Source organism: Typopeltis vanoorti, chromosome 26, assembly GCF_054136105.1.
Source record: "Typopeltis vanoorti isolate ZY-2024b chromosome 26, IOZ_Tvanoo_1.0, whole genome shotgun sequence".
NCBI lineage: Eukaryota > Metazoa > Arthropoda > Arachnida > Uropygi > Thelyphonidae > Typopeltis > Typopeltis vanoorti.
The window spans coordinates 24666966-24685508 of record NC_143574.1 but is presented as its reverse complement, the minus strand read 5'-3'; the positions used below and the strand labels follow the sequence as shown (position 1 = coordinate 24685508).

Here is an 18543-nt window from a genome sequence, read left to right as displayed (position 1 = left end):
CATATGTTTGGGATTTTTAGACCATCATTATTGTTAAGATTAGGGTGACTGATAGAATCTCACAGACCTTAAATTTAAGGTCTAAAAATCCCCAACATATGGAAGACACATATTCTATCCACTTATCTTTTCTCCCTAAGAGTTAACTATAAATAGGACATAGGTAATCCAGGATCTTAAATCTAATATAACAATTGTCATGTTAAATTAGGACATCACGTTTACTGTAATAAAACTATCTATATGAAAGAATGTTTCTCTGATGTTGTCTTAAATTGAATATAGCTTTGATGTAGTTATTTTATTTTATTTTCACTAGAGGTCATGCCAGTTGAATAACCATTGATCAAATTATTGTGTCTTTAGCATACTGTGTGAAATGTAATATAGCTTCTCTCTCTCTCTCTCTCTATATGTGTGTGTGTGTGTGTGTGTGTGTGTGTGTGTGTGTGTGTGTGTGTGTGTGTGTGTGTGCATATTCTAGATGATGACCTTAATATGAAGGTCTAAGCATCAGGAAATTAAAATAATTATTTATAACACAGTTGTAGAGTCCATAATTTGTCTAAACAGAAAAAAACCTACACATACAGGGAGATAATTGCACAAACAATCACACTATCATCTAGTTTAAAAATATAGTATTCTCAAAACACTAACTCACAGAACCATCTGTTCTAATGACAATGCTCTTACTACTGAACTCACTCACTTGCTTCATGCTTCTTATGCAATGGCCATAATTCCCAAAGAATAGAGAAAATACTAAATATGACTTGGAAATCCACTCCATTATCTAATACACAGGGCTACAATAAAACTGTCACCATTCCACACATTCAGGGCACATCCAAAAAGATATCTAGTGTGTTTAATAAATATCAGCTACACACCACATGTAACTCATATCTCAAACTGGCATCTTTCATCTGTTCACCTAAGAACATGACATGCTGTTTATCACATCCAGGAGTATATGAAGTGTCCTGTACTCATGACCTGGCTTACTATGGACAGACAGGAAGAACTGTTGGCATCCACTTTGAGGAACATAAAAATATTTGGACTAGCAGAACTTGTCTTGGACACCTCTTCATTCAGGATCAGACAGAAGAAAATAAAAGTGCTACACAGAAGTGATTATAAGAGAGAGAGAAATTGTTTTTGGAATCATCAGCAGCTTTACAACATTCTCCAAACTTCAACAAGTATGGCTGTATCAATTCACCAAAAATCTGGGAGACAGTCATTTTAAGATCAAATTAATACTTTTTTTTTTTCTCTCTTTATCCAACAATACATGGAATCAATTAGGACTTTAGTTTAATGTGTTGGCCATTGCAATTTTTTAAACTAATCCCACTGTTATACCAAATTGTTGCAGTTCATGTAATGTGACACAAAACTAACAATTTGAAGGTGCCCTCCTTTGATGAATCTTTGAAATCTAAGGACTCGTTAAGGGAGGGCACCTGCTCTACAGCTCTCTGTCTCCACCAACTACAGCAAACTACAACATCAATGCCATCTACTGTCCACCACCTCTACTAGTATTTTCACAGACAATCACAAACATTCATGCCAACTGCAGGATTTGAACCCAAAGCCTCTTGGCTGAAGAACGGATATGCTAACCACTCAGCCAACTAGGCCAGCTCATATTTCATATAAATTTAGTTGGCAACTGCCATCCCAGTTTTGCTTATTCTGTCTATTTCCAGATTTAGCTTGCAATCTTTACTAAAAATTGTTGAAATATTTTACTTATTCTATAGGGTTTCCATTCAGAATGCAGCTGAAGTTTTCTACTGTTTTCTGCTATTTTCATAGTTTTGGTCTTTTTATTGCTAATTACTAAAATAAAGAGCCAAAAAGCTTTAGTTTGGTGATGCAAAATTACATAGCAATGTGAATATTAAATCCAGCATCATTTCAAAGCCGAATGTACAAATTATGAAAGTTTTCATAAGCAATCAAGAGTTCGCCTATGAAAAATACATTTCTCTAACACTTAAAGTTCCTTATTACTGAATGAGAGTTCTTGCTCTCTTAAGGCTTCTACCTGGTCTCTGAAGAGATCCGACCAGTTCAAAGCAGCTGTCAGGCCAGTGAAACCTTATCAAAAATGGACTAATAAAAGGTGAATACATAGACACCTATATACAAATGAACATATATAATGATAAAAATAACTCATGCACTATTTTTCAGTTGTAAACAACTATAACTGTATTTAATTTTTGCAATGCAAGGCTGGATGAATAATGTCACTGCTCCCCACAGTATCCTTGATTAGGGTGAAATAAACCTAGTCAACCTCAATGCTTCCAAAACAGTTTTGATGGTTTTCTCATAAAAAAGACCTCAGATCTTTTCCAGTTACTTTTGATAATGCTCAGCTCAACAGTCAAAACCAAACATCGCTTTTTGGATTGACCCCTACTCCAAACCTTTCCAGGCATGATCATATCACTTCTATAGCATTATCAGCTTCTAAAAAATATGACATCCTTTTCACTCAAGATATACTTCTCTGCCGAAGAAATGCGTCGTCAATTTACCCTTTGACTACAAACGAGTGATCGTTATGGGTGACTTTAATCTTCCAAACATTGATTGGGCAGAAGAGAAATCTCATGATAAGAAAGAAGAGTAATTTATTGAATTGAGCGAGATAACTTTCTCAAGCAGCATGTAAAAGAAGGAACTCAAGGTCAAAGAGTTTTGGATAAGAATATGGCTATTGTACCACCAGATGGTGATAGCGATCCGATCAGGCTGTGCTTTCTTGGAAAGTATCTAAATGTATTGATGCTCCGATTAAAACAGGCTATATGTTGAACTATAAAGCTGGAAATTATGATCAGCTTAGTAGAATTACAAAGATTATATTCATATTATGGGATTTAGATCATGAGGCCAGATTACAGACTCCGGTAAACAGGGGAAAGAGGGGTGATATGATATGATAGAAGTCTATAAACGTTTGAATTGGTGTTATAGGATAGTATCTGATGAAATTTTTCATTATATGGAAGGTGGGAGAGAGAACACAGGGGTGGGGGAATCCATGGAAGTTGTTTGTTCACAGTTTGAGTTAGGTTTTGCTCTCACAGAGCAGTGAGTGAATGGAATAGTTTGCCTTAGGGGTAGTGAGTGCATCTAGTGTGAATGAATTTAAGGGAAGGTGTGACAGATGGTTTGGGTGATTTATAGCCCCCTTCAGTGAGTCCTTGACTCACTGGAGGTCTCAGATAATAATACCAAATCTGACCAACATTAGAATAATGCTCTATGTCTGGAGTGGTAGACCTCCCTAAAAATTCTCGAACTATTCAGAAAAGGGCAGTCTGGCTGATTAATGACTTCTTATAGACTCTCTTCAGCCATTTTTCCATAGAAGATTAGTTTCTGCATTGTGTCTCTTCCACAGATATTTCCATGGCTATTGTTCAGCAGAACTTGCATCCATTATTCCTTTCATTTCTGTCATATGTACAGGAACTCTAGCACCAGCTGCTGAACATCCCTTTACAGTCTAACTGCACACTCACTAAACCTGCTACTCCCAGTCATCTTTCATTCTTTGCACCTCAACTGTGTGGAACAGCCTCCCTCATTAGGCATTTCCAAAGAACTTCAACATCCAACATTTCAAGAAGAATATCAACTGATTATGTTACTCTCAACCCTACCTACATACATGGCATTTGTTTGCTGTAGGCTCTTTTGCCTTTTGTGTGTAATAGAAAAAACAATAACAAGCTATTGGTTCAAACCCTAATATGGAATGGAGAATTATGTAGGTCTTTAAGTGCAAGATGATTTTTTTGTTGTCTGGGGTTAGGTATTACACTGCTTGCTAAGGATGTCCAGTAGCTTAAAAAAGTATCAGTCTGGTTCTTTTTCAAAAGAAGGAAAATTAGATCATCCAAGTGGGAGGGGGGGGGGGAGTAGAAGATAAGGATTTACAGCAACTCATTTTGCAGCAAGATTTCATTTTCTCTCTCTCACACACATTTTAAACCGTGTGTAAACATGATGGAAGACAAACTGCAATGCAATCATGCATTTTTAATTGCCTTATATAAACAAATAACAATGTTGTTACTTTCTTAATTTTGTCTTATTTGAACCTAATATGTTCAGATTACTTTATAGAAGCATCTGGTCATGACAAGAGATCAATTTATTCAACTATGTCTTTCGGTAAGTTGAAAACTAAACAAAAGATCTTAAACAGAAGCACATTTAATTAAAAAGAAATCCAGTACTGTTGATATACATCTTCTTCTCTCCCGTAGTCCTAAATAGACTGTTTGGTCACTCATGGCTGGTAGGTGATATTCTTTGTTAGTCTCCTCCAATTATCTTGGTCTCTTGTTCTTGATGTTAGTTGAGAAAAGGAGAAATCTGTCAATTTTTTGATGTTATCAGCCCATTTTAATCGAGGATGGCCCCTAACCCTTGATCCCGGAACAATTCCTTCTAGTGCTTGCTTTGGAATGCCATTAGCCCTCTAAACATCTCCGAACCATTTCATCTGTTTTCTTCTGTTGACTGTCAGAATATTTTTCCTTTTTCTCCACTCTACTGAATCAATCAGTTTTCGGACATTTTCATTGGTTTCGTGAGCATTATAGGGAATTCCCAAAAGTCTACTATAAGTTTTCATTTCAAAAGACAGGAGACTTCCCTCAATAAAGTCCAGGCCTCACAACCATACAAGAAGATAGAATTCACCAAGGTGTCAATTAGTCTTAGTCTGGTTGTGACTATTCTGTTATCTCCCTACAATGGTTTTAACTTCTGTATGGGCCATGGTTGCTTTAGCAATTCGATATTTAATGTCGGTTTTTGAGCGACCATCTAGACTCGAAGTGCTTCTTAGATAAGTGAACTTGTTTACATTCTCAATTTGTTTATTGCCAATTTGTATCTTTAAGAAGTCAATGTCTGATTTTGAGGTTATCATTGTTTTTGTTTTTTGTAGGTTTATGTATAATCCATCATCATCATCAAATTCCTGACATGTACCCTCAAGGGGTATACAGGATATGATAGTACTACATGAAAAATTTACATCATTACTAACTTCCTATTTACAATTTTTCTCCAAATCAGTCTGTTACTAGTCAAGACTCCCATATTATCATTATCAGATCTTATATTTCTATCGTCTAAGGCACATTGTACCGTATCAATTCACCTATATCTTGGTCTTCCTCTGGGTTGTTTTCCTGCCAACCTGGCAGAGAACACTTGTTTTGCTAATCTTTCTTCGCCCTTTAAGTGACCATACCACCTGAGATTAGCTCTGCTAACTCATTCCTGGATGCTGACAATGTCAAGTTCTTTCCTAATATCCTCGTTTTTAAAATGATATTGCCACTGATGCCATCTGTTCACACCTCTAATCTTTCTCAGGAGTCTCATGTCCGCAGTCTAGTCTTTGGTCAAGTATTTTACTTCTGACCCAGCTCTCAGATCCATAAGTTAAAACTGGTTTGAACACTGTCTTGTATACAGCTAATTTAGTGTTGCGACTAATTTCTCTTTATTCCATATGAATTTATTCAATTGACTTCCTACCATACCAGCTTTGTTGATTCTGTTGTCTATTTCCATATTTCATTTACCATCTTCACTAAAAATCGTGCTTAAGTAGCTGAAATGTTTTACTTGTTCCACAGGTTCCCCATTCACAACACAGTTGACATTTTCACTGATTCTTCTTATTTTCATTGTCTTTGTCTTTTTATTGCTCACCTTCATACCATATTTATTATAACAGTTATTCAATTTTGTCAGAGAATCTTACAGACTTGTAGCGGATTTATTTAGAAGCATAACATCATCCGCATAAAGCAAAGAACTAACATTAACATCTCCAATTCTGATATCATGTTTAATACCACTTTCCTTCATAATGTGATCCATATAGATAATGAATAACAGAGGGGATAATGTACATCCTTGTCTCACACCAGATTTAACATTAAACCATCTTATTGTACTTGCTTCAATTCTAACTACTGACTTACAACACAAATAAAGACAAAGTATTACTTAATATAATGTCCCATTGACACCATATAACTATAGCATATTGAATAGCTTCTCTCTTGGTACCTTGTCATATGCCTTTTCCAAATCGACAAAACTTGAATACAGATTTTTGTTATATTCCCATGCTTTCTCGACTATTTTTCGTAAAGTGAAGATCTGATCCTGACAGCATCTATTTGGCCTGAATCCAGCTTGTTCTTCACCAAGCTTTTCTTCCACAATTCTTCTCAACCGTTTCTCAAGTATACTTGCATAGATCTTACCAGGAACACTCAGTAGGGAAATACCTCTGTAATTCTCACATTCAGTTTAATTCACTTTTTATATATGGGTACTATTAGAGCTCTACTCCAATCATCGGGAATTCGTCCCTCTGCCCAGACTTTCTGAACTATGCAGTGCAGCCACTGTAAGACTTTTATACCACCATACTTCAGCATTTCTGGTCGAATATCATCTACTCCTGCTGCATTTCCACATTTCAAGCATTTGATGGCATTTTCTACTTCAAGTATTTATATGTATTCCAGACTGTATGCCTGTTGAGTGTTTTAAACCACTGTGCTATCACTGCTTGTTTCATTTAGCAATTTTTCAAAGTAATTACACTATACTTGAAGGATATCTTTTTCTCCCATTTTCATGTCACCTTTATCATCTCTAACTCCTTTTACAGCACTCTTTCTTAAATTCCTAAGCTTCTTTAACAACTTCCAGAATATCTTGCCACCTTCTTGATATTTATTTTCTATGTTCTTGCCAAAGTCCTCCCGTGACTTTTGTTTAGTTAGTTTTACACAGTGTTTAGCTTTCTTACATTTGTCTCTGTATTCTCGAAGAGCACAAGCTGACCTATTTGCCAGGAACTTTTGATATGCTTTCTTCTTTTCCTTCACTGCCTCTTTAACTTCCTGTGTCCACCATGGAGTTCTGATTTTTCTATCCTTGCAGACAACCTCACCACATGCCTCTCTGGCTGAATCAATCAGGGTTTTTGTTCAAGGCTTGCCACTGAATATCCAAGGTTTGGTTTCTGTTCTCAAACTCTTTCACTTTTTCTTCAATAATCTTTATGTTTATTTTAGTCTACAGTTCACATCTGAGAGCTGCTCAACTTTTATTCACTTTAAAACTTTCTTACATGTTATCCTCTTCAATACGAAATTCAATTTTATCCTACTCAAGACTAAATAGTGATCACTTCCAATTTCAAATCCTCTGTACACTCTGGTGTCCTGCACCAAGGAGAAAACATCACTATCAACAATAACATAGTCAATGAGACTTTTCTTATTCCTTGCCTCTTCTGTTCATGTGAATTTGTGCACATTTTTATGTTAGAACAAGGTGTTAGTAATAACCAGTCCATGACCTGAACAGAAATCCAACAGGTATTTACCATTATTATTGGCTTTGCTCTTTTCTCCAAATTATCCCAAAATATTTTTGTATGTCTGACAATCATTTCATATTCTGCTATTTAGATCCCCAACAAGGACCAATTTTTCCTTTTTCATTGTGTCAGTTGCTTTTTCTAAAGTATCAAAAAATTCCTCCACTTCTACCTTAGTAGAACCTTCTGTGGGACCATAGGCACAAATAAGTCTCATTGTCCAGTTCCCCATTCTCATATTTGCCCACATCACTCTACTTGAGACTGCCTGCCATTCATGAAGATTAGCCAGGTATTCAGTGTTGAATACTATGGCTACTCCTTCTTTTCCTTGATTGTCATTTCCTGAATATAACATTTTGTATTTATTGTTCAGAAAGATCTCACCAGTTTTGGTCTCTTTTGTTTCAATCACCCCTATTATGTCGATCTGGTACTTATCTAATTCCTCAGCTGGCTCAATTTCTTTGCCATTCAGGCTTCTTATGTTGTTAGTACCGATCTTTAACTCTGGTGATATTGAGTTGGGGTGTGCTTTCAGATTTGTTCCAGTAGCTGACTTTTCGCTGTTCGCCCTGGTTCCCTGGCGAAAACAACGGGGTCCTTGTGTAACTGGGCGACGCCCAAGCCGGGATTAAATTTTGCCGTGTTGTACCATCATTTTCTATATTGGTTTAAGCCAATAAGAATACAATTTGGTCGGCTAAATCCCAATTTGCCAGCCCATCCTCATTCGTTCAGTATCCAGATAGATACCCAACAGGGTGCACCACGAGAAGGTGAGGATTGGACATTAGGTCAGAAGCCCTGGTTGGTGCTCTGCATTCCTTTAAAGGCTATGTGGAGGTCTCCTCTCAGTTATACAGCTTTGACCCTTAAGCACCCCCTTTTTTAATAATGTGGACTTGTTATTACCTCTCATCATTTATTATTTGTGATGTAAGTTATGATATCATTATACACATAAGATAGAGAAGAACAATAAATCGGAGCAATTAATTCTTAAGCGCTTTATCTCCTGATGCCTGCACGTGCAGTGCCTTCTGAGTGATATAAGTAGTCCCTAAGTCACTGAATTTCCTGTTGCAATGAAATGAAATTTTTCAGTAAGTCTGCAACTTCCTAATAAACTATCTTTTTTTTTTAATTAATTAATTGAAACAAATGCTCAATTTTCATTGAAAAGTGCTCTTACTAGAAACCCATATAACAGTAAGTTATTAACATATATGTACTGTATGGAAATAACATAAACACCACTACATGTTTATGAGGTGGCCATTATTTTACCCACAGTCCATCTTTTACTACAACTAGAGTGTGATTTGCACTCTAGCTATGTAAATTTTGCAATGTAAAAAGAAACTGCTTAGTTCAAAGTCAAGGAGAGGTGAAGAGATCTGCATTTTTTATGAAGACTTGGTAACCAATTAAAGGGGTTCTCTTCTTTGTAACTATAATGGGATTACAGTATGGATTTTAATCACAGTGGCACTGTGTAATTTTTATGTGGCATGCTTCTTTTTATGTGTCTATTTTGAGTTTGGTCTCTTCCCTCTCTCTCTAAGTAGGAAATACTTACCATATCTTCTTGACGTGTCCATGGACCTTTTTTAACATCTGGAGAAAGAGACTGTTTCCACCTGCAAGCTATCTGGCCACGACTTCGTCCTTCTAGGTAATATGCAACTACAAAACAGATATTTAGAACAGATTATCAGAAGCAAGAAAGTTAAATTACACTAATATGCCTAAGTAACAATATTATATTTTGCATGTACCTGTAAATTTAATAATTTGACGATATTCGAAAGTTAACAGGTTGTTCAGATTGCATGTTCTTCATTTAAATCTCTTGTAGGATAAAAAGATGCTGATGTGAAGGGGAATACCTATTATCTCCATATGAGACCAGCTATTCATCTTTGGTAGAAATCCTTATAAAGGCCTCTATATTACAATGAGAAGAGGACTAATTTTCATCCAACTCTGGAATTTCTAATCAAATGGCATCGACGCTATGAAGCGTGTTATAGAAGTACTATAAATATATATATATATATATATATATATATATATATAAATATATATATATATATATACCATCATCATTAATTTCCTGACAAGTGACCAGACTATTTGAGGGAAAGTTGTTGAGAGGAGATTAATGATAATGTGAACTTAATCATGGAGTGTGCTGTCAATAGTAACCTGAACACCCCTTGAGAGTATATATTTAAGTTCACATTATTATTAATCTCCTACGAAATACTTTCCTCCAAATAGTCTATTGCATATCAGCACACTCTAATATGGTTGTATCTAAAATCTTGTTCTTCTACGGTACATCTGGCTGAATCCATCTATCTAGATCTTAGTCTTCCTCAGGATCTCTTGAATCTCATCTTGACATCAAATGACTATTTTGCTAATGTTTTCTCTCCCATTGTTTAAGTGGCCACAGCCTCATAGATTACCTGTGCTCACACATTCTTGAATGCTAACAATGCCAAGTTTCTTTCTAATATTTTCATTTTTAATATAATTCTGCCATTGATGCCACCTGTTCACACCTCTAATTGTTCTCAGAACCCTCATATCTGTGGTCTTTGATCAAATGATTTATTTCTAACCAAACTGTCAGATCCATAACTTAAAATTGGTTTGAACATGGTCTTGTATACCATTAACTTTATTCAAATAGCTCTCCACCATACTTGCTTTACTTATGCTGTTGTCTATTTCCAGATTTAACATTTGCCATCTTCACTTAAAACTGTGCCTAAATAGCTGAAATATTTTACTTGTTCTATAAGGTTCTCCATTGAGAATACAGCTGAAGTTTTCTATGTCTCTGCCTATTTTCATAGTTTTAGTCTTTTTATTACTGATTTTCATGCCAAATTTATTATAGCTGTTGTGCACTTCAGCTAGAGAGTCCAGGAGACACATTGGATATATTTAGGAATACAACATTACCTGCATAAAGAAAAGAGCTAAGTTGGATTATCTGGCATTAAATCTCATATTAGAATCTGATTCTAATATCAGGTCTTACCAAAGTCTTCTCATGAATTTTGTTCAGCTACTTTTACACATAGCTGAGCTTTCTTACACTTTTCACTGTATTCTTTTACAGTTATTTGCTGATTTATTTGCTAGGAACTTATGATAAGCTTTCTTCTGTTCCCAGATTGTTCCTTTATCTTCTTGTGCCCACAATGGCATTGTTATTTTTCTATCCTTGCAGCCAACTTCACCACATAACTTCCTAGCTGAATCAATCAATGCTTTCTTTAGAGTTTGTCACTAAGACTCCAAGGGTTTGGTTCATGTTTTCAAGCTTTCATTTTTTTGTTCAATAATGTTTGCATAGCTGAGTCTATAGTTTACCTGTTAAAGATGCTTAACTATAATTCTTTTTAAAACAATGTTATATTCATGTTTATCCTACTTAACACTAAGTGGTGGTAATTTCCAATTTCAAATCCTCTGAACGAGGGTGGTCTGAAAAGTTTGCGACCATAGATGGGAACAAACACTGTCTGCAATTTTTGTTTTTTCTCTGTTGGTACATTTGTCATAAGCATCCATGTGAAATTACAAGTAATTTTATTAAGTAATTTGTTTTATACAGCTGTCTGAAGCAAAAGTATTGTCTGTATCCCTTGAAATAGATAAAACTGAGTATCATGTGGTTATAAAATTCTTTGTAAAAGAAGGTTTAACAGCAAAAGAAATTCATTCAAAGTTCATAAATGTTTATGGGCACTCCTCTCCTTTGTTATCAACAATTAAGAAATGGGCAGCTGAGTTTAAACATGGCCATACCAGCCTTGAAGATGATCTACATGAAGGATGTTCAAAAAGTGTCATTGATCAAGTGCACAATATGGTATTGGATGACCGTCGAGTCAAAGTGAGTGAAATTGCTGAGACTATAGGCATTTCAAAAGAATGTGTAGGATATATTTTGCATGAATAATTGCAAATGAAAAAGCTTTACGCAAGATGGGTGACGCGCTTGCTCACAGCAGATCAAAAACTCACTTGCATGAAAATCTCTGAGCAGTGCTTGGAACGTTTAACAACAATAAAATTAATTTTGTGTGTCAATCTATTACTATGGATGAGACTTGGATTCACCATTACACACCAGAATCCAAACAGAGGACAGAAGCCGGTTGTTCAGCACCAAAGAACACAAAATCAGTTCCATCAGCAGGAAAGGTCATGGCATCAGTGTTTTAGGATGCTAAAGGCATTTTGTTTATTAATTATCTTGAAAAGGGTAAAACAATAACTGGGGAATATTATTCCAATCTTTTAATCAGACCAGATGAAAAAATTTTATCCAAAATACAGGAATGGATACACAGAAATGGGATACTATATGGAGGGGCAACGTGGTTTTGTGAAGGGTAGGTTGTGCCTTAGTAACTTGCTCATGTTTTATAATACAGTGACAGCTGAGTTGAATAACAGTAATGGATTTACAGTGATACTGCTGGACTTTACAAGGGTTTTTGACAGGATACCACATGGAATTCTAACAATTTAGAAATATACACAAAAAAAGCAAACACGCGGACTGGGAGTCTGCATGTTTGCTTTTTTGCGTATATTTCTAAAGCGACTGGTTAAATCCAGTTGTGCATTTATGTAGCTTCATATATAGTCAGGACATATGTTAGTGTAGAATATTACGTTCATGCAATAACAACTGTTCCCGCTAAGACATTGCGCAGTCACAGATCCCTTAGTGTTATAAGAATAAGCAGTCATCAAAATTTTTAAAATTGGTAAGTACTTGTAAGCTATGTAATGAAATATGGAGATCAGGGTATGCCCCTGAAGAGTGGAAAAAATCAGTCTTGGTTGTTCTTCATAAGAAAGGCAGTGCTTCAGAATGCACCAATTACAGAACTATTGCAATGAGTCATCTTGGCAAAGTGCTGATGAAAATACTAACAGAATGCCTGAAGGGGCATATGAAGGCACATCTTCCAGATGAGCAAGTTGGATTTTGACAAGATCGAAGTACAGTGGAATAAATACTCGCACTAAGACTAATAGCAAAGAAAGCTTGAAGAAAGAACAAAACGATATATTGCTGTTTCGTGGACTTCCAAAAAGCATTTGATAATATTGACCAAAATATAACATGGGCTGTCTTGGAATTCTATGGTGTGGACAATAAATTGATCCACCTGCTGAAAGATATAAACAACCAAGCACAAGCAAAAATCAAAATAGCAGGTGAGACTGGAGATTGGTTTGCCACTAGTCAAGGCACAAGACAAGGGGACTCAATATTCCCAATCATCTTCATCACACATCTGGGAAGAAAACTAGATAAGATTAAAGAAGAAGGTGGAGGCATTTCAATAAATGGCATGAGAATAAACTACCTCTGCTTTGCAGATGACATCGTCCTGATTAAAGAAGATGCAGCAAGGCCGGAACAGACATTGCAAACACTATACACAGAAGGAAAAGGATATGGACTAAATGTCAACTTTAAAAAACTAAAACAATGATATTTGGACAACAGGAGTTACTGAACAGAGTTACCATAGACAGATTTCAACTGGAAAATGTGGAACACTTCACATATCTTGGATGCCACATGACGCATGACTTGAATCCCAAAAAAGAGATAAAAATAAGAATAGACAGAGCAACAACTATTTTAAAAGCCATGGACAAAATATGGAAGAGCCGAGCTATAAAGATGCAAACTAAACTGCACATTGTAGAAACCTGTATCTTCAGCAGCATGCTCTATGGATGCGAGGCCTGGGTACTCCTGAGAGAATCTGAAAGGTGGATATTGGCATTTGAGAGGAAGTGCTATAGAAAGATCTTGAGAATAAGCTGGATACAGAAAGTGAACAATGAGGAAATCTACAGACAAATACAACCAAAAGAAAACCTGATCCAAAAAATAATCAAAAGGAAACCACGTCTATTTGGCCATATATGTAGAATGAATGATGAGAGAAAATTAAAAACATTGCTGTTTGGAATGATTGAAGGAAAGAACAAAAGAGGAAGACCAAACAGAGAATTGGGCAATGACATCGTCAAATGGTGCGGAAACTCTATACACAAATTCAGTCATCTTGCACAAAATAGAATGCAATGGAAGATTCATATCAAGATGGCAGCAGACACCTACGGGCATTGGACCCATGGTTGTTGATTATGATGATGATGAAGTACTTGTAAATTATTTATATATTTACATACAAGCTTATATATTTACACAAGAAATATATTTTTTATATACATATATATCTATTTTATATATGTTTATATATAATTGCAATATGGTAAATTATATTCTCTTTAGGTAAAATAAAATGGGTGACTATGAGAAGGAGCAAGAACGATTACAGAAGCTGATGAATGAATGCTTCGCTAATGACGAGGATGAAGATGTTTCAGACTATGATGTTAGTTCAGAGGAGGAAGACAATGTGGAAGAAATGAGTGGCAGCGAAACCGAGCAAGAAGCCAATGAGGTGTCATTAGAAGTAGCTGAAGATAACCCGGAGAGTTTGGAGGATAGATTCTATCAGGGAAAAGACAGAACTTTATGGAGAGCAGTACCACGAACTAACAAACGTATTAGGACTGAGAGATACAATATAATCAAAGAATCGTGTGGCCTTAAAAACGATTCTCAAAATTTGTAGTCACCTCTTGATATTTGAAATTATTTTATAAGCGATTATATTTTATCAATTAAAACACTAACAAGTATATTGAAAGTTTAGCTAGTAATTACACTAAGAACGAGACAACTCTAAATGAAATACAGGCTTTAGTTGGACTTCTATATATTGCTGGTACATATAAAGCAAACCGTTTGAATTTAGAAGATCTTTTTGGAAGTAATGGTAAAGGCATTGAAATATTTCGACTAACAATGTCGGAACCAATCAATCAAAAATTCTGGGAGAAATATTATTTTAGATAATTGGTTCACTTCTTTTCCTTTGATTGAAAACTTGCTAAAGAAATATAGACTTACTGTAATAGGAACAGGTCGAAAAAATAAAAGAGAACTATCTCCTGAATTATTGCAAGCAAATCATCCTTCCTATAAAATCGAGTATATTTGCTTTCAAAGATAAATGCACACTTGTATCATACTGTCCCCCAAAAAAAGAAATTTGTTTTGTTAGCATCAAGTTTGCATGACATTGATGGCACTGATACAGAGAGTGGAGCTTTATACGAACCTGAAATTCTGACTACCTATAACCATACAAAAGGAGGAGTAGATGTTGTGGATCAATTGTGTTCAACATACAATTGCACTAGATCAACAAGAAGATGGCCTATGGTAGTTTTTTTACTCTTGCATCAACATTGCTGGAATTAATTCTCAAGTTATTTACCATGCGAATAACATTGACAAAAAATATTGTGAAGTAAATTTCTGCAAGATCTTGGATTCTCTCTACTACAAGCACATTTGCAAGAAAGGGAATCAATTCAAAGTTTGCCAAGAAATATAAAACTAAGACTCACAGAAATTTGTGGATCACTTGAGAACAGAATTGAGAACGAAACTGCAGTTGCACATCCAGAAAAAGGAAGATGCTATTATTGTGATAGGGAAAAAACCGTGCATCTAACTAAATATTATTGTAAGCGATGTTACAAATTTATGTGTCTTGAAGCTACAATCATATGCAATGAATGTGTAGAACTTAAGTAAAAGAATGTTAATCCAGTTCTACACATTTATTGCACATGTAGCATACAGTTCTATTTCTAAGACATTTAATTTTTTTTTTTATTTTGTTTTCTCTTACAAATATGTTGTAATTTGAATAAATAATCTTTTTTCTACAATATGTTTATTTATTATTATTCAAAACATCTTCAATTTTGTGAAAAATGAGTGCGGAATGACAGTCCGCCCGCGACCCTTGATGCCAAAAATTTTCATGCGACCTCTGAAGGGTTAAAAGCTTGGAAAAAGTAGGTTAAAGGCAAAATTCAACAGTGGATAGGGATAATACAATACTCTATAGTGGACTGCATGGCTTTGTAAAGAGTATGTTTTGTATTAGCAATTTATTCACGTTTTAAAATAAAGCGACAGCAGAAATGAATAAAGGAAATAGCTATACCATGTTACTGCTGGATCTTGAAAAAAACATTTGACAGAATTCCACATGGAAAACCATTACAAAAGATGCAACAAACAGAAATGGATATAAAGCTATTAGCATGGATATCAGATGGCTGACAGACACCAGAGAGTAGTACTGTGTATAGTACTGAGTGGAATCTAGGATAATGAGGATGACTACAGAACCTTAGTACAGGATTCTGTACTAGAAATACTTTTTAATTTTTTGATTAATCTTTTAATTTATTCTTTAATTTGTATATCAATGATATAGGGAAAGATTGAAGAGAGGAATACGAAACAGTTGCTGATGATGGAAAATGGCTGATAAAGGAGATGTAGATATAATACTGCAGGATGATTTAAATAAACTGGAATTGTGGGCAAAAGATAATGATTGTCAATTTAATATTGCTAAAAGTAAGGTTATGCAATTCTGGTTGCAGGAAACTGATGAGGCTAAGAACTTGGAGATAATGGGGGACCACAGAGTTGAGGTTCAGAGGGCATATTACAAAAGTTGGAAATAACTCAAAGTACTACTAAGATGTTGAAAAACATGCTATAAGTACAGATAGGAAAGTTATTGTTCCCCTTTATAAGGCTATGATTCAGTTGCATCTTGGCTGCTGTGCACAGATTTGGTCACCTCGGTTTCTTGGGGATCAGGAGGTGGCAGAGGACTCAGAGACGAGTGACCAAGCTGGTAACTTCAACTCTCTGTCCACCATTATCTCCAAGTTCTTAGCCTCATCAGTTTCCTGATCAAGCTGTTGACTGCTCCCTATGAGGATAGGTTGAAGGTGTGGGCTACAAAGTTTAGCTAATGTGCAGAAAAGAGGGGACATGATAGAAACTTATAAATATTACATGGAGTTTATGAAATTGTCACAAAAGAATCTTTACAATATATATACACAATAGAAAACCAGCTGCCATCAGTGGAGGTTGTGTAAGAGTGTGCAGACAAGAATTTTTTCTTGGATCATAGTGAATGAGTGTAATGGATTTCCAGAATTAATTGTGTGTACCCTGACAGTAAATAAGTTTAAGAAGTATGATAGATTTTGTGTGTAAAAGTTAGCATGGGTCTCCCTTGATGAATATCTGGAATCCATGGAGATACCACATAATAATAATAATCTTTTTATGAAAAGCTGGATGATTGTTTAATCAAGAACATCATTTTAAGGTCACCACACATTTGCTATGGGCCCTTCACCACTAAATTATCAATGGCAATATTAATGAAGTGATTTTAGCTGGTTTAGTTGACAATATCACAAAATAAAAAATATCAATAAATATATATATATTCACCCTGATTCCATGGTATATAATCACCAATTCGACAAGCTTCTACAATTTCCCTTATAGTTGCATCCTCTTCTGGAGTGAATGGACTAAAATGCAGTAAAATAAATACATACTTTAATGAAATAAACATTTTAACTCAAAACAATTTAAAAGCATTTAACTAAAACCTGAGAAACAAATCATCATCAGTTACTAATCACGCTATCACATATAACACAATGTATATAGGATTGGCAACCTTTTGTGTACTGGACTAATATAATAAGATGTTTTTGACATAATAGTAACATGATATAACACCCATAGAGGATGCCAGTTAGGACTGCAGGAGCCCACCTTTTTACAATCACTGCATTTGCCTGCCTGCTAGAATGTCTACATGCACATGCTTAGTATATTTCTTTGTGCCCATGAAGATGCTTTGGTAACTAAGGTGACATATTGGCTTGTAATCTAATTAAGTAAATAAATTTAGTTACTTTATTATTAGCTTTACACATTTGGTTTTACCACTAAACACTGACATAACTGGTTACAGTGTAAAACTTACTGACATACTGACTACATTACAACTGAGCACAAGAGTGAAATTTTGAACAATTTCAACCATAGCTGGATCTGTTTAATAAATTATTTAAATGTAGCAGATAAGCTTCAAAATAACTAGTAGAACCATGTATTACATAATTTAAAATTTTGGAGTATTTTGCTTACTGAGAAATGTTCCATTATCTTTGAAATGGCACTACATATGAGATTATGGGATTGCATTATAAAATAATGTCATGGATAAGAGTATCTGTCAGTCAGTCATACTCATGTCAAAAAGTGGTATGGGATGTGAGTCTGCAAGATTTAAGGTAACTAGTGATGTGCCATAAGAATTAGTCCTTAGTCCATTGTTATTCAATCTATAAATTAATGACATTGGGAAGGATTTGACATGCAACATACAGCTATTTGCCGATGGTACAAAGATTGGTTAGGTAATCTAGAGTGCAATTGATATGCAGTACTCGAGCAATGATTTGAATAGGCTCGAACTGTGGGCATGTGAAAATGGATGTCAGTTCAATGTTAATAAATGTAAGTCATTCAATTTCGTGTGATTATTTTTTTTAATTCTTGATATCCAATGTCGTATTATATTGGTGGGATTATGCTAGAAGACTCTGATCAGGCCAGAAGGTCTTGGAATTCTGGTTGATAACAAGTTGAATTTCAAGGAACATACAGCAAATACAACTCAGATGATAAATGTAATGCTGAAAGGAACTTTGACATGTAAAGATAAGGAAGTCATTTTGGCTCTTTATAAAGCTTTGATAAGAACTCAGAATATTGTGTGCAGGTCTAGTCTCCTGGTTTCTATGGTGATTCTGTGGAATTCAGTGGAGAGAGAGAGAGTGTGAAAGGAGAGTGCTAAAAATACTATCAGGACTGTGGGATACTGCTTAAGAAGATAGTCTGAGAATTTGTAGACTGCAGACATTAGCAAACATGAGAAAGAGAGGTGATATGAAGAAGACTTACAAAATTTCTGAAAGGGACATACAGGATTTCATAGATGGAATTTTTCATTTTACAAAGGGTGGGAAAGGACACAAGGGCA

The 18543-nt window shown here is 35.2% G+C and overlaps 1 protein-coding gene across 3 annotated transcripts in view; it reads right to left on the bottom strand.

Moving 5' to 3' along the window:
- Pbp95 (proximal sequence element A Pbp95) overlaps positions 1–18543 on the bottom strand; it is a 353207-nt gene that overhangs the window by 123993 nt on the left and 210671 nt on the right. For all 3 annotated transcript variants that reach the window (XM_090414954.1, XM_090414955.1, XM_090414956.1), the window contains exons 11-12: positions 16935–17017; positions 9045–9151 (exon numbers count right to left, since the gene is read on the bottom strand). In XM_090414954.1, coding sequence (XP_090271080.1) covers positions 9045–9151; positions 16935–17017 — 190 coding nt within the window. The remainder of the gene's footprint in view (positions 1–9044; positions 9152–16934; positions 17018–18543) is intronic.